Source organism: Triturus cristatus, chromosome 2_1, assembly GCF_964204655.1.
Source record: "Triturus cristatus chromosome 2_1, aTriCri1.1, whole genome shotgun sequence".
NCBI lineage: Eukaryota > Metazoa > Chordata > Amphibia > Caudata > Salamandridae > Triturus > Triturus cristatus.
The window spans coordinates 901,411,327-901,424,174 of NC_140581.1; the positions used below are offsets into that span (position 1 = coordinate 901,411,327).

The 12,848-nt window shown below is 50.4% G+C and overlaps 1 protein-coding gene across 10 annotated transcripts in view; it reads right to left on the bottom strand.

Moving 5' to 3' along the window:
- Positions 1 to 9,625, bottom strand: part of NTRK2 (neurotrophic receptor tyrosine kinase 2) — a 539,717-nt gene extending 530,092 nt beyond the window's left edge. For 2 of the 10 annotated variants that reach the window (XR_014970375.1, XM_085633104.1), the window contains exons 1-2: positions 9,310 to 9,624; positions 7,130 to 7,633 (exon numbers count right to left, since the gene is read on the bottom strand). Coding sequence is in view for 9 of the 10 variants with exons in the window: in XM_085633104.1 (XP_085489230.1) it covers positions 7,130 to 7,332 (203 nt within the window). In the remaining variant the exon portion in view is untranslated. Of the gene's footprint in view, positions 1 to 7,129; positions 7,634 to 7,712; positions 7,742 to 8,936; positions 9,153 to 9,309 lie in introns of those variants that run through there. The other 8 variants (XM_085633114.1, XM_085633106.1, XM_085633108.1 and 5 more) reach the window with 8 other exon arrangements.
- Between the last annotated feature and the right edge of the window lie 3,223 nt (positions 9,626 to 12,848).

The window sequence follows — 12,848 nt, forward strand, 5'->3', positions numbered from 1 at the left end:
AACATACCAATGCGACTCACACCTTCCAAATTCAAAATATTCTTAATGTTTATCCCCTTTTGAAAGGCAACTCGTGCCCTGACTCCTGCCACCCGAATGTAGGTAATATTGTGGCCCTTTCACCCTGCCTCTAAATTACATCCGTGCAACAAACACATGTTTACATTTAAGAGACCTTGTATCCTGCCACCCGAAATCATAAAATTGAAAGTTTTGCAACGTGGGATAGGCCCAGAAACGAAGGTGGCAGAGCATTGTACAAAAAGCAGCAGGGTTAAGGGTAAGGGGCGAAAAAGTAGAAAACTGTCTCCCTACGGTGAGGTGACGTAGACAGCGGATATAAACAAAGGTAAATTCTGTAAAGCAAAAAAAGGAATATTAAGGAAAAGAAAAGCACATTGAAAATAAGGTTATAGGTAAATATGACATGAAAATAAAAATGAATTCCCCAAAACAGTAGGGGGGATAATTCCAAGGTCCTAGCATCTTCCTACAGAGTATTCCTACATTGGAGAGGTTTGGGGATTGATGGTGTCAGTGTTATGTCATAGGTTACGTTGCATTAGGTTGTGTTGTGTTGTGTTCTGTGTATTTGTAAAGCGCACTATCACTCTCGAGGGTATACTGTTGCTGATCTGGTGCGTGTGCCTAGCCCTGCCTAGGGTAGGCTGAAAAGCCGGATCTTCAGCTCGTAGGATTCAAGAAGAGATGAAAAGGCTCTGATGTGGAGTCGGAGCTCGTTTCATGCTTTACGAGTGAAGTAAGAGAACTTCTGTCCTCCTGATCTGGTTCTGTGCATGTGTGGGATGTCCAGGAGTCCTGAGAGCGGAGGTGTCTGGGTGTGTGAAGGAAGGAGATGCAACTGTTCAGGTGGGTGGGTCCTATGTTGTGTAGTGCCTTGAATGTGAAAGCTTTATCGGTGTAGATCGGGCATTCCACGTTGTAGGACTGTCTCCTCTGTATCCACAGCGACTGGATGGCCTCTCAACTGCCTGCAGTTGTTTGCTGCTGGACATTTTAGAGGTCGGATTCGACTGTGGAATGACCTTTTGATGTGATGTAAGTAATGAGGATGGATGGATGGATGGATGGATGGATGGACGAATGGAATGATGGCTGGCTGGATGTATGGGGGATGTATGGATGGATGGACGGACTGATGGAATGATGGATGGATGAATGAACGAATAGATGTATCAATGGATGGATGGATAGCTAGTGAATTACAGGTAGGCATACCGAAGAACATAGATGTTCCTGAAATATTTTTATCATTATAAATCATATATTCACCATCACTGTAACTACCCAATGGTGCATAGGCTGATCTGACCAAAGCAGCGACTACAAGGTGAAAGAATCAACATAAAACTGTACCTTTCCGATATCTATAGAGCGCCTTCTCCCGTTTACAACTAGATATGGATATTAATGCAATGTAAAGAGCAGCACGCCATGCAGTGAAACAAAGCAACGCAATACGTGCTCGAGGTGAGACGGCTGTATGGCCGAGGCCGCCCTAGCGGGAGCTACAAGGAAGGCCGAGTCCGCAGAGACCCTGGCGCACGAGGCCACTTTCTTAATTCAAAGGGTCGTGGGTCGGGCCAAGGCAGCAGCAGCTACGTCATAATAATACATGTTTATGTAGCGCACGTCTGTGATTGTAAGCGCTGTACATAACGTGTGGCTGATGTTCAGTGCTACAAATAACATGTACCGCATTGAAAGGTCCATATTTTACCGACCCCTGGAGGATAGACGGCTGACTCAGTCACCACAGATTGTAACACGTGACCCCCCACATGTTTCTGTGACAAGCGTTCAATGCATTGAGCCGCCCCACATATACTAGCTGCAGCGTCATTTATACCACGTTGTCTCCTGGTAACCAATCTACAGGCTCCCGGGAATTCTGGGGCGTGGTCTGTGGAACTACCAACAGGCTCCTTCCACAGACAGGCCAGATTGTGGCTTTTGACCCAGATGAAATAAGTGACGCGAGGCCCATATTTTAACAAGGGCCCAGTAGAGGCCAGGTGGCATTTTGGTCGTTCACCACCTACACCTACCTATTTTATAGGGAGGATGAGTAGGTGATCGAGTAAGTGGCCCTGGAATCGGCCCTGAACTTAACTGGGAACTGACAACATGTATCAGAAAGATATTTCAGCGCTTTACTGTGATTGTAAATGAGTACCGTCATCAACTGAAGTAATCGAAGTTACATTGATGGATTTTAATGTTCATGAAACACGGGGGGCTGAACTGAATTTCATGAACAGCACACTGATGTACTTTCTTTGTGGTGGTGGATGTTTCGGTTGTCGTGACTAGGGCGTGTTGTTGTTAGCAGGCACTCGAAGGCCACCAGGCTTGGTGACTGGATCCGCAAGGCCCCCACCCTCTGTTCTCCCGGCTAAACAGGCACACCACTGAAAACTTTTGGAGGGGACACCTTCTGAAAAGGGCGCTCCCCCCTCCCCCGCATTGAACTCTTCCATCTTTCCCGTTTCTCTTAAGTCCTCGCTGCCTTCTGGCAGTGCACGCTGGGTTCGGCCTCTCAATATCCCAGCTGTGAGCAGGTACATCTCTCTGACACCTACTGAAATGCGCCCCCTCCCCCCCCCCTTTTTTTTTTAGGGGAAACGCATCCCTCTAATTTGGGCAAGTGCTTAATTGTAAAAAAAAACAAAAAACATAATACCCAGGGCTCTCAGTCAGAAGGCCAACACAGCTTGCGTCACACATTGCGCCTGATATGCTGCTAATGATAGTAACAATGCAACTACTAATCATGACGCTCTTACACGTGTGACAATTCGGACTATTTCAGGCTCCCAAAGCTATAAGAATGGCTTAGGCGACCAGGAATAGTATTTTTTTTAAATATTACATTAATAAGTAACTGTTGTGGTCCTCTCTAAATTAGCCAGACAGCGCCACCTTGTGGCAGACTGTCACAAGCACCGGTGTTGACAAATAAGTGCTGGTGCCTAACATAGAAACCACCGGCTCAGATTAAGCACTGCTAATACCACGGCCCATCCCCCCCCCCCCCCCCCCAAACACTCAAAAAGTGAGGCACGTCATTCTGAAAGTTCCTGCTGAGATCCCATTCTCTCTGAAGCCTGCTACTCGGAGACCCAGCTCCCGGAACCCTCCTTCAGTGTGGCGAATCTCTTGTTGACACCCCCCCCCCCCCCACACACACACACACGCCCCAGCAGTGAGGCACATTTCTCTGATACACCCTGCAGTAAGGTTCTGAAACCTTCTGTAGTGAGGTACATCTCTCTGGAACGCCTTTACAGGGAAGCGCATCCCCCGAACTGCCCCTGCCCCAGCAGTGAGGCACAGCCTGAAACCCCCTCTAGTGAGGTACCTCTCTCTGAAAACCCCGTAGTGAGGTGCCTCTTTCTGAAACCTCCTGCAGTGAGGCGCACCTCGCTGAAAACCCTCATCCATCCCAGAGGCGCCTCTCCCCGAAACCACCTGCGTCGAGGCACATCTCACTGGAAGCTCCTAGGCTACGGCGAGGTCAGGGCGCCACAGCAAGGTCAGGCTGCCAGAGCCTGCGCACGCGCCGTGATAATGGGAAATCCCCTCCACTCCGACAACGGTTTTGTTATCCGCCCCTCTTCCTATGAAGCAGCGGCTCTCACCTGCCTCTGGGTGTGATTCCGTCTCGTTCAGCCAAAGGCAGCACCTGTCAAAGCAGCGCCCTCTGGCGGTCCCCTTCAGGAGTATACTCGGGACTTCCCCGGTCCTCTCCCCCGCAACCCAAAAGTGCTGGTGTGCCTGTGTGTGAGACAATTCTCGTGCAAAATTATTATTAGAGTTTTTTGCAGCTTTGTGTAGCGAGTACTAGACACGAAGGGACTGGAGTGTTGTTAATCGTTAATTGTAAATTATATTGGAGTGCTTTACATGAGCACTAGTAACAGATTACACCAGGATACATTAATTTGTTGTAGGCAGAGGAGGATTAAGTGATTTTCCCAGAATCACAGGATGTAAAACCGACGCCGAGACTAGAATCTGGTTCCCCAGCTACAAAGTCTTGCAGAATTATGCGTGTGTGTGTGCGTTTGCGAGTATTTGTGCGTGTGTGCCTGTGAACGTGTGAGAGACGTCTGAGTCTACATGCATATTGTATCTTTGCATATTTTGTGTGAATGTCTACGAGTGCCTGTGTACGCCTTGGTCTGCGAGTGCATATGTGGGTGTGTGTACCTGTGCGTATTTGTGTGTCCGCACAGAAGTTACTTTCTGTCAGTGTGTGTGTGCGCACGTTGCGTTCACCTTTCCATAGGAAGGAAATGCGCCCCACTCTTCAGAAGAGGTAGGCCATAGCTGTCATTTCGGTTGCTACCAAGCTGACACCCTGCGTTCGCTCAGCACATATAGCGCGTGTGTATGTCTTCAAGGAACATTCTATCAGTCCTAGAACATGCCCCCCCCCCCCCCAGCGTTGTGTCACACTGTTTCCCTCCTTTGCATTTACAGGGGCAGCTCTGCCTTCGCGTGCTCACACGCGCAGCGCAATAATTCGCGCCGCTCAAGGTCCCCATCGGACTCCCTCGGAATGCCTGCACCTGGCAATGACAATTTATCGTCTAAATGCCTTCGAAATCCTATTATCGGCGAGTCAAGCCGTAATCAAATCTCGGTCGGCTCCGTACTCTCCGCCGAGCGCATAACACGGCTTCTGCCCCGTAGCTTCTCTCACCCAGTGCCTACACAAAGCCCTTGTCAAATAGCGCCAACACACAACTCTTGTCACCTAGCGGCATCACACACCTCTTGTCATTCGTCGCCAACACACATCTCTTGACACCCAGCGTCAACACACAGCTAGCAAATTGCCCAGCGCCTACACACAGCTCCAGATATTGTGGCCAACACAGAGCTCTTGCCGCCCAGCGCCAATACCAAGCGCTTCTCATGTAGCGCCAACACACAGCTCTCGTTGGAAATGTCTTCCCAGCGTTTGCCACATATCTCCTGCCCCCAGCTCGTCGGGCTCCACGGCTCCTACTTCTAATACCTCCCAGTACCAGTTCCAATCACAACCTATAGGGTGTACCGGTGTAGCGGGTTACCCGCCCAGGCATGTGCTTTAGCACCCACCGAGGCGTATTAAGCGCTATATAAATGTTATACAACTCAATGCGCTACCTTTCACAAGTTCAGGCCCGTTCATTGCTCCTGATCCCTTCGTGCAGACACTGTCACTCACCGTCTCATGCATAGATTCCCGTGCTACGGTTCCTGCCCCAGATGTATGTGCCCACAGTTCCTGTCGCATGACTCCTGTCATGCATATTCTGCACCACGGCACCTGCACACATCTCATGGACCACACCCTCTGCCAACATTTCTCGACGCGCCTGTCTCTTAACACCTGCTGCACAACTCCTGTAACTCAGTCCCAGCTCCATGTCTCCTGACCCACTACGCCTGTCCCAAAGTTTCTTTCTTACAGCCACACGGAGAGCACCGACCCACGGCACCAGCCCCACGTCCTGCACCCAAAGCCGTCACCCATCAGCTCGTATCGAAAGCTGCGGTACTACAATTCCTGTTCCAGGGCTCCTGCCCCACGGTGACTCCCGATAAAATGCCCCTGCCTCGCATCTTCTGCCCACATCGCCTGCCCTACAACTCTCACCCCAGCTTCTGGCAACCGCTACTTCCGGCAGTTCTTGTCCCTTCCCACCTGCCACATAGCTCTTGTTCCCCAGCCCCATTCCCACTGTTCATGACCCAGCCCTCCCGCCCACACCTTCCACCCACACCTCTGCCACCGAGTCCCTGCCCCAAAGCTCAGGGTGTGAGATCCCCACAGTAATGTCCTATTGTTCCGGTCCCACCATCTACACACACATATCTGATCCACAGCTCTTGTCAAGCGTCTACCTCACATGTTCTTTTCACAGCTCCTGCCCTGTTTTTTGGGGGGAGTTTTATGTTGCGGGAACTCGACCCAAAGGTATCAGAGCGCTTTAAATGCGCACCAGTTGCGTCACAGACGGATATATCCACTTTGTTAAGCTCGGGGAAATAACGTGATTTGCCCAGAATCACAAGATGTTGAGCGTCCATGCCGAGACTCGAACCCCGTTCCCCAGCTCTATCCTTTTTAGGCCCCACACCTAACTGTCAAGCAAATCACCTGTCCACAACTCCTGTCACCAAGCTTCAGGCCAGCAGCACCGGTCACTCGGCTTCAGCCTGCAGCACCTGCCCACAGATCCTGTCCCACGGGTGCTCTCCACAAATTTGGGCCCACAGCTCCTGTCCGACATTTCCTGCCTGCCCCCTTCCCCACGCACGCCACTCCTGCGCTTATGCCTGCTTCCTTCTACGTGCATGCTACTCCGCTCTTATTCATGTTCCCTTCCCCACGCATGCTACCCCCGCTCCTATGCCTTCTCCCTTCCACATGCATGCTGCTCCGCCTTTATGCCTGATTCTCCTTCCACATGCATGCTACAACGCTCTTATTCCTGCTGCCTTCACGAGGATGCTTCCCCGTTCTTCCGCCTGCTCCCTTCCACAAGCATGCGCCCCCGCAGCTCCTGCCCCCAAGTCTCCTGCACACCATTTCCGCCTCTCTCTACTGCCCACCGGCTCGGGCAGAGGCTCTTCTCTGCCACCGTCTCACCAGCAGCACCTGATTGGACCTATTTCTTGCTGCTATTTTCCTTTGAATCACGTTTTTTTGTTATGCTCAGATTTATTCTTATTTTCCTCGTCTTTGCAACGGCGCTGGTATCTTGCCATTTCATGACTATTTGATATTTATTTAGTATTAATACTGGCACCAAAGCGCTGGTTCAGATCAGGTGTGGGGTTCTGCTGCCTGCCCCAGCCCACATGCCCCCGCCTCTGCGTTTGATACTGCCCCTGCGGGCACGGTCGAGTGGAACTGGTAATAGTAATAAAATATTCATAACAATGTTAATACTAAAAATAATGTTATCAGAATCACGATTGCGATGATTACTGTCCTTATCAACATTTCCAATGTCATTAACATTAAATGCTGCCATCCATTCTCGCCGTTCCACCATCGCCTCTAACGCTGTCCTGTTTGCCATTCGTGTCACGCGCCCCCGGTACTCACATTTCCGTGATGTTCTCGCGCTCCGCGCTGTTCTCCAGCACCGGGAAGGAGGCGATGCCCGCGATCTGCTCCTTGCACCAGATCCTGCTGGCGCTGCACTTGCAGGACGCGGGGCAGGCCAGCCCCCTCCGGAGGAGGCCGAGCAGCAGCCAGGCCAGCCACCAGAGCCGCGCCGGGCCGCGCCCGCCCCTCCAGGAGCCCATCGGCCCGCTCAGCTCCTCCGGTGCCGTCCGCGAGGCCCCCCGGCTCCCAGCCCTTACTCCAGCGGTGACCTCTAGCGGGAGACCGAGGCGCGCGCGGAACCAAACATCCCAATCCGAGGGCGGGAAGCAGCGCGTGCAGGCTAGGTGTCTCCCATCCAGCGCATGCCGGGCCCCCGGCCCTGACAGGAATCACAGGGGGCTCAAGGGGTCACCAGGGGCGGGCGGCCGTCGACGCCTCTCCTCTCCTCCGAGGTGGTCCAGGGAAAGGATGCTGCCCGGGAGCTGCCGTCTGCTGCAGGTGCTGTGGAGAGACAGAGAGGAGAGGTGAGCCGGTGGCAGCGATGAGCAGCGCGCAGTGTATGTGCGTGAGCGCTACTGACATGCCATCCCTGCAGCATCCGGGAGACACCCGAGCCCACGCGCAGCAGCGAATCCAGCGCGCGGACTGGCGAGAGCATCACTGCCGTGGACGCCAGCGCCGCCCCCGCCACCACTGCCATCCTCACCGCTGCCGCCTTTGCCGCCAGCCTCACTGCCATCTGCATCACCGCCACCTGTGCTGCCAGCGCCAGCTTCAGTGCCTTCGTCACCGCCACCACCTTTACTGCCAGCTTCACTGCCATCTGCATCACCGCCACCTGTACTGCCAGCGCCAGCTTCAGTGCCTTCGTCACCGCCACCACCTTTACTGCCAGCTTCACTGCCATCTGCATCACCGCCACCTGTACTGCCACCGCCAGCTTCACTGCCTTCGTCACCGCCACCACCTTGTCATCTTCAACACTGCCCCCTTTACTGCCAGCTTCACTGCCAACTTCACCTCCATTAATGGCAGCTTCACTGTCATCTTCACCACCATCACCTTTACTGCCATCGGCATCACCAGCACCTTTAGTGCCATCGCAGCTTCACTGCCATCTTCACACCTACACTACTGCCAACTTCACTGGCATCTTCACCAGCACCACTACTGCCAGCAAGAGCTACCACCACCTTTACGGCCAGCCTCACTACTATCTTTATCACCTCCTGTACCTGGACCGTCACATCCATCTTCAGCTCTCCCATCACCACTACTTTTACTTCCAATGCCACCACAAGCCCCACGCCAATACCTCCCACTCCACTAACTTCACCACAGTTACCACCACCAGTGCTACCTCTGCATCATCTTACCACCACCCTTCCAGTGAAAGAAACGTTGACACCTGCAGCAACCCTTCCACCCACCCACCACCCCTTCCACTACAAACTCGGTTACACCTCCAACAACCAATCCACACAACCCCTCACACCTCCAAAAAACACCACACAACCTCTTATACTTCCGACAAACCCACCCCATAACCTCTTACACTTCCAACTACCCCATCACACAACCTCTTACGGCTCCAAAAAAACACCACAAACAATCTTACACTTCCAGCAACGCTTCCACACCACCACCACTTTCCACCACTACCACCCTCACCACCTCCAACCCCACCACTACCAGCTCCGCACTAGCACCACAGGTGCAGCTTCACCTCCACACAGAGCAGGGAGGGTGGACAGAGTTCCGTTTCGAGGATGGACAGGATGGCATCTTAACCAACAACACGCACCCTTCAGTGTGTGTCCAAGAGCTGGTCTGAGGGCCTCACTATGTGTGAAAGAACCTGCTTCGGTGTCAGCCCTGCATGCCCGTGGCACCCTCTGCTACCTGCGCAGCTGAGCAGGTGACACCCCAGGGGAACCCACCGGGGCGGGAGGCGCTGTCAGCAGAGACGCCAGACTCCCTCTGCAGCAGCTCCGGCCTTCAGCATCCTCCCCCGACGCTGTCTGCGGGGGCGTCTGTTCCCATCTTTTCGGGAGGGACGCATCAGTAAGGGAAGGTGTGTGTTGGAGGCGGAGGGAGGGCCGGGGCATGAGGGGTGGAGGGAGGCCGAGAGGACGGTCACGGAAGCAAATATATTAATGAAAACGACAGCAACATACACTCTCCACACAGCATCCCCAGAGGCCGGTACCCACAGGCAGCCGCCGGTCTCCGATGCTTCCACCTCCCGCGGCTGCAGACAGATGCGGAGGGACCACGGTGCTGCTGTGTTGCTGCCGGAGGGCACAGAGGTGCGATATTGCCTGTGCACACGGTCTCTTCGGCTAATAATACCCAGACGCCCTCTCCCCCTCTCCCAGCCTCGTTCCTCTGGCTGGAGTGACGTGCGCGGCCGTGACGCAGAGCAGGGGCAGAAACCGGGGACCTGCCACTGGAGGCAGCGCGGACCATCGACCAAAATAAACCAGCCACAGCATGCTGCAGTCGGGGGCAGGCCACCTGCCTATATAAACACAAGCCTGGTGAGAGCCACCGGACCCCGTCTACTGTAAAGCACCCCACGCACAGCCAGATGCACCCGCCCCCCATCCAAGAGCCATATAGAAAAGCTATACGTGATTTGAATCAGCAATGGATGCTCGCTCGCCAGTATCAGCATTACCAGCATCATAAGCGAATGAGCAGATTTTATTCCCTTCATTTGGCATTTTTTTTGTTAAAAATGTGGCTGTGTTTATTTATTTAAGGTGGCCTTCCTGTGTCTCAGAGTTAATCCTAACTCGAACCATTTTCAACTAGGTATCATTATATTATTTAAAGACGAGGAAGCCAGCCATAAATTTTGCTGGGGAAGTATATTCGCACACAGACATATATACAATATTTTTTTCTATTTATTTGTATTTGTGATTTGTGTTAGGGTTCACCAATTTACTACCAATCTTTTTTCTCTAGGCATATAAACTGCATCCTCACTACGTTAACTGGTTCTATATAATGCTGATCTTTTTGAGTGCCGAAATAAAATGTAATCGTTTTCTGAACGCAGGTAAGTGATGAATGAGTGACATTAAAATGCCTTGTCTGGAAATTTGTCTTTTCATTTGCGAGCCTGGATTTTTTTCCGCAGTAATTTGAAAGGGAAGATAAACCCACTGCAGTGTAAGAGGCTGAAGAGGACTCTGGCGCCATCGCGTGGATAAAACTTGCACAGCCAGAGACTAGTGCTACAAGGAGGTGGGTGAGAGCCGGGTGGGGTATGAACATGACCGGAAAGAAATAGTCGAAAAGCCACGTGTGCTGTTGTCACGGGCGGTCAAGTTTTAGCACACGTAAAAATCAGGGTCTTGTAGTGAGATTTCCTCCAGGAAGACAACAGTGACGATTTCAGCGTTGAGGGTGAAGAGAAAATCCACCAGTCTTACCCAGGGGCGTAGGAGCCATTACATTTCTGGGGGGGACAAGGATACCCTTTTGAACTTACAAATCGCGGTTGTATGAGAGCCGTATGCTCTGTTAACCGAATACAATTACATAGTTTTTAAGTGAAACATTGATAAAGGCAGGAATGTAGTCACAGTTTGCAAGTATGCTTTAATTGTTATTTACACTCACAAAGCAATTAGACCAAATGTGAAAAAACATGTTTTTGAATCTTACATCTTTATGCATCAAGCAAACAAAGGTGGGACAAAAAAGGAAGAATAACCTGAATGCTCTTCACAACATTCCTAAACCTGAAAATGAAATTAGACTGATATTGGAGTGTATTGGAGACAGGCTGCAGGCACACAGAGCTTTAAGAGCAGTGAAATGTCCACATACTAAATGTGGCATATCTAAATAGTAATATGAAATCCAACCTTATCATAGAGAGGATTTATCATTGCCATTCCAAAGATATAAAACATTACACAGCTAGTCCTTTCTAACCAGGAATTGCAGCTTAAAAGAGTTCATTAAGGAATTCCCAATGTTAATTTATGAGCGGAGTAGGCCTCACAGTAGTGAAAAACAAATGTAGGTGTTTTTCACTGCAAAGACATGAACAACTTAAAAGTACATGTCCTACCTTTTAGTAACATAGCACCCTGTCCTATAGGCTACCTAGGACCTACCTTGAGGTGACGTGTAATAAAAGTTGAAGGCTTGGCAAGGGTTATTTAATACCGAGCTGACATGGCCGTAAAATTGCACACACAGGCTCTGCAGTGGCAGGCCTGAGACATGTTTAAAGGGCTACTTGTGTGGGTGGCGCAATCAGTGCTACATATCCACTAAGTAGCATTTAATTTTCAGGACCTGGGCATATGGTATACCATATTACCAGGAACTTACAAGTAAATTAAATATGCCAGTTGTGTATACACCAATGTTACCATGTTTAGGGGAGAAGCACATGCACTTTAGCACTGGTCAGCAGTGCTAAAATGCTCAAAGTCCTAAGGTCAACAAAAAGAATCATAAAAAGAGGACGTAAACAGGCAAAATATTTGGGGGAAGACCATCCTAAGGCTTGCAGGTCTAATAGTATGGTATAGGATTATGTGTGTCTCTTTGTGTATTGAAGTCAGTTGGATCCCTTTTGGAAGCCCCTAGTTTAGCAGGGCACAAGAAGGAATGCAAGAATAGTTTCTCAAACACTGGTTTTCGCCTGCATTCCTGTGGCTGGAGAGTGGAGATACCCTTTATGCATTGCAAAATATACAACACAATACAGAAACTTTTGTTGACTAATCTATGAGAAGCGTTATTGCAGATAGATGATTTGAGTGCAGAGTGCACTCAAACTGCCTCATCTTGCACAAAAACATAAGAAGCCCTATGAGATATATTTGCAATAAGAATTAGCCTTGTGTGGGATGCTCCCAAAAATGAGATGTATAGTGTTTGTGTGGAAGAAAGATGCTTACCAATGTAAAAGAGCCTGCTGTGAGAGACACGTAAGAGATGCTCACAGAAGATAGGTATAGTGAGATATGCAGAATGAGGTGTGTGGGCAAAGCTCCGACATGAGGTGTTAGTGATAAACACCAGAAACATAGTGTTTGAGTGTGAAGCTTACAAATGAATACAGCGGGTGGAAGGCCACACATGAGCAGTGCGTGGGATGCACTAAAACACAAACATTTTGTAATATCGGAGTCTCACAAAACTATAAAATGCTCAAAACTAACAAATATGTCTAGTGATAGGATTATTCGTGCCATAATATTGAGCATGTAATTGAAACAAAGATTGAAGGCGTAGAGGCCTTGCTCAAGACTATGATGATTAATTTACAAGTGACATTTGGAGAGTTGCGTATTAACAGTGAAGTAATCTTTGGAGAACAGTTATTTTGACCAAAAAAGGCCAGATAGGCAGGATAACTTGAATATGGGTGGTGATGCACCAGAGGATGAGCTAGGGGTGTCCAACACCGATGATTCAGTTTCTGAACATGTCCAGAAGTAGCCTGAAGACCCCTAACTGGAAAACTCTAGTCCACCAGGGAATAACTCTAGTGACCAGAGGGATGCCCTAGAGGTAGGAATTCCTTTATTGCTCCAGAGAGGGAACAAAGGGTTCGGGGGAGGTACAGGTCCTCCTCAGTTAATTCTACCTCCTCTGCCACTTCAATAGGGACCTCCATCTCTAGCAAGAGGGAGGATCCTTTAGAAAGGGAATACCACCTGCTCAAACTTGAAAGAGGCAA